Source organism: Octodon degus, unplaced genomic scaffold (genome assembly GCF_000260255.1).
Source record: "Octodon degus isolate 3935 unplaced genomic scaffold, OctDeg1.0 scaffold00073, whole genome shotgun sequence".
Taxonomy (NCBI): Eukaryota; Metazoa; Chordata; class Mammalia; order Rodentia; family Octodontidae; genus Octodon; species Octodon degus.
The window spans coordinates 8,988,753-9,002,363 of NW_004524649.1; the positions used below are offsets into that span (position 1 = coordinate 8,988,753).

Here is a 13,611-nt window from a genome sequence, read left to right on the forward strand (position 1 = left end):
AAATCTTTCCTCCCTTAATTTTGAGTGTCAGGTATTTGTCCCAGCAACAAGAAGAGAGTAAATGAGACAACTTATTTATCTATACTTCAGATTGACTTTACCTCCCCGTGCATGCCAGATAAGAGCACTACCAGTGCACTACATCCCTGGCCCCATTTGTATTTTTACACTTCCTATACAATGCTTCAGATAAAGAGGCTTTCTCACTATTTCCAGAGTTGGATGTGCCTTCTCAACTCTGAACATTTATTCAAGTTCTTTCTTCTGTCTCAGAAGTCACTCTGCACCTCCATTCTGGCTGTTCCAATTGTACCCCTTTTGCCAAATCTGTTTCCAACACTAATGAACACATGAGACTGTTCCCTATCATTGCAACCATATGTGGTTTCTCATAAGAAGTTGAAATGCTGCAACAGACTCTATAAAGTCCATCAATTCTGAACAATTTCTGACCATAGGTACAGTTATATGTAATTGAAAACAATCTTTCTCATCTTAGTATATAAAATGACTATGATTTAAGGTGATTGTTTCTATTAAATTGAATTTGCTATGATTTCTTCATTCATTTTGCTGCAAGAGAATGCTGGCATTCACAGCTCTTGCCTGTCATTTTGCCAAAATTACTAAGTATGCTTTTTGCTATTAACCTTACAGTTACTTTAGAGGTTAAATTTTCTTGCAGGCTCCTGAATATATTTTTCAAATTATTTTTAATGTTTAGTGTATTAGGTTGTAAGTATACTTTTAAGCTTTATGACTTAGAGAACTAAGACTGCTAGATTTGGACATCTGTGAGTTCTGTCTCTGATACTATCATACATTTGTTTGGAAATCAGGAGAACACTGGTTTTATTTATTGGCTCACCGCATAGCTCCTAAATTCAACTGGAGCCCTTTGGTATAAGATATCCAATGTGGATATATTAAGTGTTCAGTGTGAATGATGCTTGTGGTCAGTGCTTCCAGCATATAGAAATAGGAATGGGTTCATGAAATGTCAGTTAGGTCCTGTCCTAAATTAAATATGCCTGCCTACAGTTTATAAGTTTTTTTTTTTTAAATAGTGTTTGTGAGGGTAAATCAGTTTTATTCCTTACAGGTTAGAAAGTAAACACCAAGGTTGATGAGGATGTATTTTTCTTCTGATCACAGTATTTCCAGATGATGCAAATATTTTGAGACAGAGTAAACATTCGCTTGCAGTGCTATCTCATTTTGAAGCAAAGATGCTAAGATGCAGGGCCTTTCATGATATTGAGATTGCTAAACATTTAAGAAAAAGAGCCGGGGAGATAGTTCAGCAGAATAAGTGCTTACGTGACAAGTGCAAGGGCCTGAGTTCAATCCCTGGTTCCACCAAAAAAAAAAGAAAGAAAGAAATCTAGGAATGAAAATCAAAGTAAATTACATTAGAACAAAACCCCCAATTCATACATGCACAAATATATACACTTAGGCTCATTCCTTACTGATGATGGAGTTAGTGCTCTATTCTTATTTGATACCACTTGGTTCTTAACTAGGTCTCAGGATCTTCTTGTTTTACTCTTCCATCACAACTTATTTATTTTTTAAATAGAAAGTCTTCTGGCTTCAATTAAATTTCTAAATTATGATTTAACTTTTTCTTATGAGATGGATCCCTTTGGTTTAGTAAAAGCAAGTTTCAGAGTACCATTTTAAAATACATAAAATATATGATACAAAAAGAAAAATCAATTCCATTGAAACACAGCTAACAAAATGTTGGAAACATCTATTTATTATGGAGTCATACAGTGATGATATTAAATGAGTTCTAGTGGCAATCTAATAACTAACAAGAGTTGCAAAATAGAGTGATATAACAATTTGAGAGCGCAGGACCAATTCTACTTTAACCCTCAAATAACAGTGATTTCTGGAGACATCAAAGTCTCAAGGTTTACTAAAATTAATATACTTTATTTAGGGGCAATTTAATGTTATTTTTTTTCCTTATATAAGCTCTTGGACCCTATGGTAAGATTTGTTACTTTAGTGTCTCTTGGAAGTACCCAAGTGCTTCCAGTATGAGTATCCCCTTTCATACTGAATCTGGACTTGGACATGGGACTTCCTTGGTCATCTGGATATAAGCAAATGTGATTCCAACAGTAGCTCCAGCATTCTGGGAGGCTGAGGCAGGAGAACTTCAAGTTACAGCCCAATCTGGGCAATTTTGTGACTTAGGGAGACTCAAAGTAAGTTTAAACAATTAAAAGAATGGGGGTGGTGATGAGCCTGCAGCTCACTGGGAAGGTCCTGGGTTCAATTATGAACAAAGCAAAGCAAAGCCCCAATAAAATCAACAGACTTTTGTGCTCTGGCTATATTCTCTTAGGAAGAAATATGATCTGATATTTTTGAAGATGAGAGAAACACTAGCTTTTCATCATCCCAGCTGAACCCAACCCCAACCATACAACTTAGGCGAAATTAGCAACCTAAAAAATCGTTAGAAACAATGAACTGTTTTTGTTTTAAATAGCTGAAGAGGGCCGGGGAGATGTCTCAGTGGAATAAGCGCTTCCCTGGCAAGTACAGAGGCCTGAGTTCAATCCCCGGTTCAGCAAAAAAACAAAACAAAACAAAAAACAGCTGAAGTTGGAACCATTTATTATCCAGCTATTTATTGGTGCATGATGCAGAACCTTGAATGCTGCTACCCACTGGACTTCTAGACTTTTAGGACCCTGTGAATGTTTCCATTATTAGCCTCTCAAAACTCCCATACAATTTTCTTAGAGATCATTTAACCCTTGCTCTTCAAAGAGAGAGAAAGAGAAGAGAGAAGAGAGGAGAGAGAGGAGGGAGGGAGGAGGGAGGGAGGGAGGGAGAGAGAGAGAGAGAGAGAGAGAGAGAGAGAGAGAGAGAGAGAGAGAGAGAGATCGTGTGCGCATGAGGAGGAGAAGGCTTCACCCAGACCTATACAATCAGGATCTGCAGGTCTACAAGATCCCCCGGTGATTTCAGTAGCAATCAAGTTTGCTAAGCACATTAAAGTGGGCGTATTAAAGTTTGAGAACACGACTATGCCTTTCACAACCCTTTTCAGAAACTTTTTTCATTCTCCAAAAAGAAATATTTTCTGCTAAGGGAGTCCTGGCACTCTTTGACCCAGGACGTGATGGAGCCTCTTCAGAAGTGTTTCGCTCCTTGAAAAACACCTCGGTCTGACTGTCCAGAGCACACGGTCAGCAAAGATTTTTAGGGTATATAGAAACCTCTCCACGCTACTGGGAAGCCAGAGAGATTTGTCCCTAAGCAGCTCCCATATAAGTAGGGCCCCGCCCTCTCTCCGGGCCTCCCAGCACTCTCAAGGCTCCCTGACAGCGTCTCAAACCACCCTGCTGCTTCTGCGCATGCTTAACTATCCACCCGCTCCGAAAATGCTCACTCCGTGTTTTCCAGCTTCCCATTAGTGGAACCTGCGCCGGGTTAATTGCTGTCTTAGGCGGGTAACCCAGAGTTTCTGGGAAACAGAGCGACCGACCGTGGGGTTCTGAGGATGGTGCAGTAATGACCCTTGGTCCGAGGGGGCTACGTGCTTGCAGGCTTTAGAAAAGACAAAGATCTAGAGGTGCCCAACTGCACATTCGAGACCCCGCCTCCGCCCCACATTGGCTTCCCGGGTGCAGGCCAAATCCTGGAAGGGCGACGGCCTAGGACTGGGCTGCCCCAGGGAAAGGCAGGAGAAACACTGAGCTGAAACCACTCCCAGGGGTTCATGTGACCTCAGCTCTGTGGCTCGCAGGTGGATTCCCGGGAGGAGTGGAAGAACGCATGCGAGTTTACATTCTGCAGCTGGGCAGCCAGGGTAGGAGCTGACCTATATAGGGGACTCTAACTCCCTTGTGATTAAGCCGAAATTGCAGATTTAACAAGAATGCTGATCCTTCCCGAAGATGTGGCTTCAGCCAATGGAACAACTTTCCCACTTGAGTTTATAACATTTGTATCCCTTTGGTTTTCTTGTGTCCCACTTGAGTAACACGCTTGAAACTTCTTAAATTAGCGGAGATGGCCCTCGTAGAGTTCGGAACTAACAAACTGTGATCATCTGTGCGTCTGTAAAGTCAATGAGCTGCTAATTACACACAGTAGGGATAAAGCCAGGTCCTTGTGAATGGTAGAAAATCCCACTTTTGGTAATCAGTCCCAAGACCGAGGACTTTGCTCTGGTCCTCAAATGTGGCGATCCTCCCCTCTCCGGTTTTTAGGAAAATGAGGATGGATTTAGTTTCTCTCCAATTAGCGTGGTTGGCCGCCCTTCTTGACCCTGGGCTGTAGCCAAAGTGGCTGAGCCGCAGACCTAGCAGTTTGGGAGGCGTCCCTCCCCTTTGGCGCTCCAGGCCCCGCCCTCGGCCCCTCGGCCCCGCCCCTTGGCTCCGCCCCCTGCCCCCCCGGCCTCTCCTCTCCGCCCGCCAGGCCAGTACAAAAACCCGGAAAGTAGATACTACGGGGCGGAGCCGATCTGCGCATGCTCAGTATCCCCGCAGGTGGGGCCGCCGCGCGACGCCAGGTCTGGCGGTAGCCGAGGGGCGGGGGCAGAGGGTAGTAAGTGGGCGGGGGCCGCGGCCGGGACGCCAGCGTCTAGGCGGCCTGTGGGTGCCGGTTAGGTGCGATCCCGCGCGGGTCCGGGCGGGATGAGCTATGGCATCTGTCAAGGTGGCCGTGAGAGTCCGGCCCATGAACCGCAGGTGAGTGGGGCCGCGCGCCCCCCACCCTCGCCGCTGCCACCCGGACAGGCAGCGTCAGGTCCGCGTCATGGCGAGCCCTGGGCCCCCCTGCCCCGCGCCGTGGCCTCCGGGGGCCCGCAGGTCTTCTTGCTCTGCTGTCCCAGTCACGCAGTCCTAGGGGTGGCCCTGGGACAGAGTTCACAAGCCGGGGAGATCCCACAAACTCTCTCATCCCAGTAACTTTGGGTTGCTTGTCCCGTGCCTTAAAAAAAAAATCCCAGGGCTTGCAACCTTGAAGTTGCTCGGAGACAGGGGAGGGCGGATCCCACCAGCTGTCAGGCGCACTCCTCGCCAGGCCAACTCAGAACTTCCCTAACTATTGACCGTGCTCCCCTGAAATCTCTGAAAGACGATTTGCAGTCCCCGAATGTTGACTCTAATTTGTAATCCGTAATTTAATCCTTAACTTCCTTTTCAAGGGGAATGGGGAAACTTGAATAAAGTTTTGACTCCTGCAGAGAAAGTCATGAATGCTGAACAAGTGTTTGAAACAGTGTTGATGTTGAGAGCAGAAAAGTTGTGAATACATTTAAAAGCTGATCTTTTAGGCTTCTCAGAAGGGTTCCACTGTTCGCGCACTGAAAAATAATCTGTGCTTCCTTTTTTGCGACTTCAGTAGAAGCCATTTAGAAAGATGCTTTGGAAAAGTTACTTTTAAAATTGGTTTAACATGATAGAGAAAGAAATGTCCCAAACCAGTATGTCTGCCTCAAAGCCATTTGTTTTTATTGGCTTCTCAGCCAGTTGTTGGACATTGACTCAGCGTAGGGCTTTTCTTTAGTCATTCTGTCTACTTGTGGAGGTCAGCAACAGCTGATTAGGCTATCTGAAGACCATAAAAATCAGGATATTTATAGGACTTTATAAGACACATCTGAATCTTTTTTCTGTTGGCAGGGAGGGAGGCATTTTTTTTGATTTGTAACATTGAAAACAAGTGGTTTTGAAATAAGTGTGTTTGATTTTTTTTTGGTTATTTCTAAAGGAGTTGAAGAAAGAGTTTGACTTTTTTAATCTCTTAAGTTATTTGTATACTTAGTCATATAAGGTAAACAGACCTCAGTCGTTTGGATGATTCAAAAAAATTATTTTTTATTATGAATTTACACGTATAAGTTTTTTCCTTTGGAATTATTAGAGCATGTGATACAGAATTGTGCTGGATAACTTCAGAAAGCAGGGCAAAGCATTGTGCTGGGTGCTGTCTGGAGGGAACAGTGAGTGGGATCTGGTATAAAAGTGTCCCCTCACAGTCCACTGTCAGGTGAGGGAGGCATTTTATGCTGATGTGATCCTCTTAAAACCCAGCCTTTGGAAGAGCGCTGTGAGTTCATGCCATTCCAGTGTAGGTCTTGAGCCCAGGTTGGTCGAGGGGTCCTAGGCCACAAGTACAAGGCCCAGGGCACTTTGAGCAGGTAGACTGGTGTCACACTGAAGCCAGGTCCTGAGGGTTTGGGGAACTGGGCTCTCACCTCCTTGTCCTCTGTTCTTTGTGCCCTGGCTGAAAAATTCAGTCAAGACACATAGGCTGTGCCGAGGGATAGGTATTCAACTGTGTTGTAAAGTAGATAAACTGAGCATTCTGCCTTCAGGCGGAAGGCAGACCTGAAGTGCAAATTTTGAATGCACCTTTACACACACAGAAGTTATCCTGCAGTTCCTAGAACTAGGATAATTGAGATGCATATCTACCTTTTACTTCGAAGTTACTTTGGAATTGCAAAATGTCCTCCTGTCCTTTTAGGAGGGTCCACGTTTTCTCAGAGGCTTTAATAATATGAGAAACTTATGAAAGGTCATTTAAGAAAAGTAAGTTGTTAATTTAAACCAGATCCTAGCCCAGGGTAGGTGGGTCTTTAAAGAACCCTTCTTTCCCTGATATCATTAGGCTGTTGGCCATGGCAGCCAGGAATGCAGGTATCCTGTTCTAGAATTAGATGGCATGTGGCCAGGTGTGGGAAGGACTGTGCAGAATGTGTACCATTGATATGCATACAATATCATTGTTCTCGGTGGGGTCACTTTGGGTCTGAGACCTAAGAAATGATTATAATGTATCATAAGTAGAAGTGTTTGTGTCTTTACTCAACTGGCAGTGCATGTTCTTTGGGGATCTTCCATTTGTCCCTTTGACTCAACAATGTCCAACTACGTGCTTAATAAAGTATGTCTGTACCTGCCAGACGACTCTGGTAGCATCAGGCTTGGGGCAAGAGGTTAGGAAGCAGTGATCTGAGCCACAAGTTGGCATGGGAAGGTGGGCTAGAGAAGCCCAAGTGACGTGACAGGCCTTGGCAGTTTAATGGATAGGGAGGGGGAAGGGTGCAGTCACTGTTGGTCCTTGCTCAGAGAGGTAAACTGGTTAGGGGAAGTAGATGGTAAGCTTGATGAATTTTTTCTTGGATAGAAAGTATCATATGAGGTGAGTGAGAGTCAAGGACAAGTCCAATGTCCAGAGCAGAGAGAATTCTGCAATTGTATTGACCTTGATATCAGAAGTGTGTGTTGAGGCTGGGCATTGGTGCCCTATGCCTCTAATCCTAGCACTTGGAGGATCAAAAATGTGAACCCAATCCAGCCTGGGCTACTCAGTGACTTAGCGAGACCCTGTCTCCAAATATAAAATAAAAATGGCTGAGGATGTAGCTTAGGCCTTGTGTTCAATCCACATTACTGAAAAGAAAGTTGTGAGATGGAGGACTAATCCCTTAGCTGGAAGTGTTCAGTAGATGGTTGGAAGCTTGGGCTTAGATTTCACATGGTTCTAGGGCTGACATTTGGAAGTCTTTTGCACACAGACATTGAGGAATGTTAGGTGAGAAGTTAGGGAGTAGACATTGGATCTACCTCCAGGATCCCAGAGGGAAGGATAGCTTGTTCCCTGGGGTGGAAAATCAGTACAGCAGATTGACAGATAGATTGATTGCGCACTTGCGTGCCTCTGTGTGTGTGTGTGTGTGTGTGTGTGTGTGTTTTCAGATCCAAAATAGTGTACATGAGAGAAGTCTGTTGAAGGTGGGGCGTGGCTGGTGGTGTCAAATGTCAAAATAATGAGATGGTAATTGTTCTTATAAATGAGGATTCTCGTTTCAGGGGCCAGTTGCAGGGAGAATTAGTGATCCAAAAGCTGGTAGTAAAATAGGAAAGAGGCATACAAATGGCCTACCAAAAATACTTGGCCTACCACTGAGTTACAGGATGTTACAGTGCAGGTTCTCTTATGTCCTGAGTCTTCACTGACCTCAAAGGGCTAGGGCCAAAATGTTGGCTATCCTTCTAGGAAAGTAATCGATGATGTAGAGTGTGCCTAAGGAGAGTCACATGGAGAGAAAACATTCTCTCAGGCTTTCATAGAGAGCAAAATGGTCAAGCAGTGGCAGTGACTCATCCACATGGCTGACACTGACAAAAGATCTGTAAACTGCTGTACAGGGTTTCAGGGTAAATCCTGAGGGGATTTGACTGACTTTGTCAAATACAGAAGTTACATTGCTTGTCGTATTGGTCTTGCTATATCTTGGTCTTAACCATCCAGCAGAAAAGTATAAAAGTGAGTTATAAAAAGTAAAGCCATATTAATATGCTGAGCTGTAAAAGACTCAAATCAACAACTGACATTGCCAGTCCTGCTGATAACCCACTACTATTATGGACTACTGGGCTATATTGGATTACTTTGCTGAATTCACGCACCTACAATGTTTGAATGGCAGTGAAATACCCATCTCTGACAAAAGTAAACAAAAAAGAGGGATGTAAATGAAGGACTATTTTGCAGTGAAAAAAATATATATCTGTATATACAAAATAGTTAGGATAGATATACAGCTACTTTCTTTTAGTTCAATGAGAAGAGAGATTTGTACTAATAGTGTTTAGACAAAATATCATGTCTGCATCTTGTGCTATGAATAACTACTATGAAGACAACAATATGCAATGTATTAATTATTGTAACTGTCCTACTAACCTGTTTTGAAACTGTGTCACTGCTATTTCTTTCTCAATAAAATTAATAAAATACTTGGGCTAATTCATAGGAAAGATATGTGACTTGTAATGGCCATTGAAAGTGTTACCAGTGAGATTAGTGAATATGAATTGAGTGTTGGTTTCTGGTGAAACAAATGCTTCCAAATTGGCCAGGGAGGCATAAAGGGTTAGAAAAAACCCTCTGAAACATTCATACTGGAAAAATTGACAGCAGCTGTCAATATTAGAAATTGAATCCTTTGGTATAGCAGTTGCATTTCCAATAATTTATGATATGGTTTTTATTCCTGTCTACCCAGATAGAAGTGTAAAAATAACTGCTGCCCAATTGTTTGTAACAAAAAAACATTAATGACCAGAGTATAAAACTATGGGTAATTTTTAATGTTATGACCCGAATCATTTGGTGGAGTACTTGGGAAGAGTGTGTTCATCTTAAGAATTCTGAGTTAAAGAATTGAGAAAAATAAGATACCCCCGTAGTACAGTTGTGTGTATGTGTGTTAGAAAATGGAGATACCCTAAGAGCTATGTGTATATCGAGTGATATGTATGGAATGATCTGTAGGCACTGTTCTTCTTGTATGGATTCCCAAAAAGGCCTGATGATTTTGTGTTTACTACCTTATGGCTTGTGTGGAAGTAGATACCAGATGCAATTGTGTTGCGATTCTTCTGTGAATTGTATTGCATAGGCCTAATAACAGCTGCCCTTTCTGAGAGTTTGTAGGAGCACTGTGCACAGAATCTACTCTTCTAAACTATTTTAGCAGACTTACTGTGTCATTTTACAGAATGGGAGCGCAGTACCTTGTCTATCTAGGTGGATGTAACGACTTACAATCAACTGGATGGTTTGAAAGTACAAAGCTTATTGCTCATGCTTCCAGAGGCTGCAAAGCCAAGATGAGGGTGCTAGCAGATGGAGTTCAGGTGGGGGTACCTCACCAGTGGGTCTGCATAGTGTCCAAGGGGCAAACTCCCAGGGCCTGTTTTGCCAGGGTGGAAGGGATGACAGTCACTTCCAAGGGACCCTCATCCTTTAGTCCTATTGCACTGGGGGTCAGGTTTCAGCATGCAGATTTTAGGGGGAGGCACCAACATTAAGACTAGCACATCTTAATTAGATGTGTCTCAAATCACAGCTCTGCTTCTTAAAATAAGTAAATCATTAGCAGAAACAATTTTGTTCACAATTTTTATGGGCAGCAGTTTTAACAGTTTATATATTACTGTACATTTTTCCTCTGATTTCTTTGCTTAGACTTTTTAAAACATAAGGTCCTCACTTTTTTTTTTTTTTTTTTTTTTTTTTTTTTACAGTTTTACAAGTTCTGATCTTTTGCTTTGAAGAGACAATGAACAGTAACTGTGTAATTAATTTGCCATTTCTTGTTCCCTTTCCTTGTTTTTTTTTCATGGAAACACTAGATGACCCTTCATCAGTCCCCCATATTGGCCTACCAATGCTGAGAGGTTGGGGGTTTAGGGCAGGCCTCTTGGGTTAGAGTTTGGTTGTCATTTATGAGCTGAGTAAATTTGAGCAAGAGATGTTATTGTTTGAAGCTTCAGTTTTTGTGTCTTTAACATAGTGTAAATAATCACACATACCTTATAAATTGTTGTGAATAAAGCAAGGTTGTTTTTCTAAATGTTTTTGACTTTGACCTTTGTAGATAGGTAAAAGGATTCATGAAGTGTTTGCATGTATTATTATTATTTATATTTTTTAGGGAAACAAGGTGTTCACAGGCTCACAAGATTGGACTCATAGTGATCTGCCTGCTTATGGCCTCCCAAGAGCTGGGATTGCAGGGGTGGGCCACCACTCTCAGTCTCAATTGCAGTCTCAGCTTGCCCTGTGGGTGGGGCCTGTAGGCAGACCTGGGAATCAAATCCCTGGTCCTTGTACTTGCTTGCAGGCACTTTAATCCGCTTTCCATGTGTTACAGGCAGATCTCTCTTTTCCTTTCTATCCTACTGTTTCTTTAAAAATACTACTTCTAGATCTTTGAGCTGATTTTAGGGTGGACTTTCTAATTGCAGTTGGTAGTGTGAAAAACACAATGGGGGTTCAGATGAGAGAATGTACCTAACACAGGCACCATAGATGATTTCCTGTTAGGCAGGGGGTTATGGCTCAATGAGCATGTGAGTGCTTACCTAGCATGTGCAAAGGCCACACACACACACCCCCCCCCACACAGAAAAAGGTTACTTATTATTAGTTATTTTTGCAATTTAACGATTGTAACTTTATGCAGAAAGCAGTATTACAGTCTCTACCCAATATTTACCAGGTGTTGGCAATGTGCCAGTTTTAGCTGTGCTTTAGACAGGGTCTCTCCTGTCTAAAGCAGGTCTGTTGCGTTCTGTACCTTTTCTGCCTCCTAAGAGCCTTTCTGGGAGCATCTCAGGTGGAATTTAGCCTTCTGACTCTTCAAGTTCAAAACGGAAGAAGAAAAAAAATGCCAGTGGCATTTTGACTGGAATAGACATCTATGGGAGTAAAGTCTCCCCTTTCATGAACAAGGTGATATCAAGGGAAAAGAATTCCTGGTTAGCCTCTTAGTCTGTGCCTTGGGCTCTGCTTGCATACTGGTGCACATCTGTTTGCATTGGCAGCTGCATTTCTTGTGCTACCAATTGACCAAAGGATATTTATCATTCTACAGAGGGGAGGCTTAGCTAAGAATGACCTCTCATCTAAGAATGCTGGGCTGAAACACCTTGCATTTCTCAGTGTCCTTTGTGTGGACACTTGTTGCCTCTGGGTTCACAGATGACACCATCTGTTAGCTTCAGGGAACTGTAGATCTAATGGCCTGGTGCTCAGAATAGTATAACCCCTGTTTCCTTGGAACCTCTATAGGACAGTAGGACCTTTGGGAAGAAGTCTCCAGGGTGTCTTAGAGCTTGAGAGGAGTTTGAGTTGAGCCCTGAAGGGCCATGAGCTACATCTGCATCCCAAAGGGGGGGCAGAGGAAGGGAAGGCAGAAGAGAGGAAAAGAGGGAGAGAGGGACTGAGAATGGTACTGGGGGTTGAACCCAAGGCCTTATGCATCTATGCAAGTGTTCCCCCTCTGAACTACACTCCTGCCCTGTGCATTTGCATCTGACGTTTTCTTCTTCTTTACAGGAATATAACATATTTATTGTTCTGTAGCTTGTGTTCTGTAGTTGCAAGAGACATTGTGAAGACCAGTCTGTGTGACAGGCAGGGGCAGAGAGGTCAAAAGTGCTTGGGGCCTTGGTAAGTGGGTAGGAGGGCCTTGGAGATAGAGCTGCACTTAAGGGCTTGGAGGTGACAGCTGGTGACTGTCCTTGTGGGTGATAAAAGCAGGGAGAGATGCTAGTTCACTGGGGAAGACAACTGCTGCACGCCACCATCTTTTCAGTTTGCTCCTTGTTTTATTCGCATAGCCTGGTTCAGATCCTAGTGCTTAGCTGGGCGTGGCAAAACCAGGCTTGGCAGATGACTAGTGTTTTTTGTTTTAAAAAAAAGAGAAGGAACAAGTAGGGGACTGGGGGTTTGGAGAAAGAAGGGTTTAGGGTCTGGCTGGACAGAAGGGGAACTGTGGCTTCCATAGGCTCCCACCTCCTGGGTTTGGAGGTACTTTCTTTTCTGTGATCTTAACATTAATGTGAAGCAAATAGATAATTTGGGGCATCTGGTATTTTAAAATAATTTAGTGTGGTTAGTATACTGAACGTGTGAGTAGTATTTAGAAATGTTGTTTGGTGATTTTTAGAGTATTTTACTAAGCATAATCTTGAATAAACCTGTTGCTTTATTGTAAGTGTAGGAGTGTGTGTGTATGTCAGAGAGAGAGAGAGAGAGAGAGAGAGAGAGAGAGAGAGAGAGAGAGAGAGAGAGAGATCTTTGTATGTGAAAAAATGTTGAGATGGTCCAGTTGCATGATACAAAGCACTTGTTTGAAATTGCCTTATTTTACACACTATTATTTCATGGTTAATTTTCTAAATTACCACAGTAGATTTTAACTGTTTTTGCAGATTCTGAAATTGGGATATAATCTTGTTTTGTGAAAGAAGATATGTTAATAATAGTTAAAGTCTGGGGCAGGTGTTTTATACTGCTACCCCCTTAATGACTGAGAACTTCAGTTTGTTTCATATCTTTGCCTGTCTTCTGTGAAGCCCAAGTTATGAAGAGGTGGGGAGAAACCCTTCCTGGAAAGTTGACTGATTACAGCAGACCTAGGATCCTGCCCTCTAAGCAGTGTGTGTGTTTCCTGCTCCTTCCACTCCAGATTCATTGTCATCAGCAATCTATTCATAGACATTCTGAATAAATTTGAGTAGGAGATGTGGAATTTAGAGCAAATTGAGAAAATTAGTGCTTTCGGTATATGGTCTTGATAAGTAATTTTGATCATTAATGACTATTTCTGGCTACTCATTTACCAACTAGGAATTCTAAATTGGGAGTCATCAATATCTAATTCTTAACAATCCTACAGAGAGTGTCATTAGCTCTGGTTTATAGGTGAGAAAACTGCAGAGTAGAGAAGGATGAGATACTGGCTCAAATGCTGCTGCTTCTGAGAACATTGATTTTCTGGGGTTGGAGTGCTGATCTGAATTAACTATGTGCACCTGTGAATTTAATTGGTCATTCCTCTTCTTACCCATCCATGAGCCAGTAACTGTGTGGGTCTTGTTCATGGCTGTTTATTCAGGGCTTAGACAATACCAGGCAGATGTGGGCTTTCATGAAGTGGCACTCCTTGCTCTTCATGCTTCTAAGAAACTAGGAATCCATACTCTCAGCCTCCAGAGGATGCTGCTATTGCTGCCTGTGAGGAGAAGAGAACTTTTTTTTTTTTTTTTT

The 13,611-nt window shown here is 42.7% G+C and overlaps 1 protein-coding gene across 5 annotated transcripts in view; it reads left to right on the plus strand.

Annotated features, from left to right (window-relative positions):
- Positions 1 to 4,534: 4,534 nt before the first annotated feature.
- The window catches only part of Kif16b (kinesin family member 16B), a 299,092-nt gene continuing 290,015 nt past the window's right edge, over positions 4,535 to 13,611 (plus strand). For 2 of the 5 annotated variants that reach the window (XM_023720152.1, XM_023720153.1), the window contains exon 1: positions 4,535 to 4,724. In XM_023720152.1, coding sequence (XP_023575920.1) covers positions 4,678 to 4,724 — 47 coding nt within the window. In that variant the 5' untranslated portion in view covers positions 4,535 to 4,677. The remainder of the gene's footprint in view (positions 4,725 to 13,611) is intronic. The other 3 variants (XM_023720154.1, XM_023720155.1, XM_004635609.3) reach the window with 2 other exon arrangements.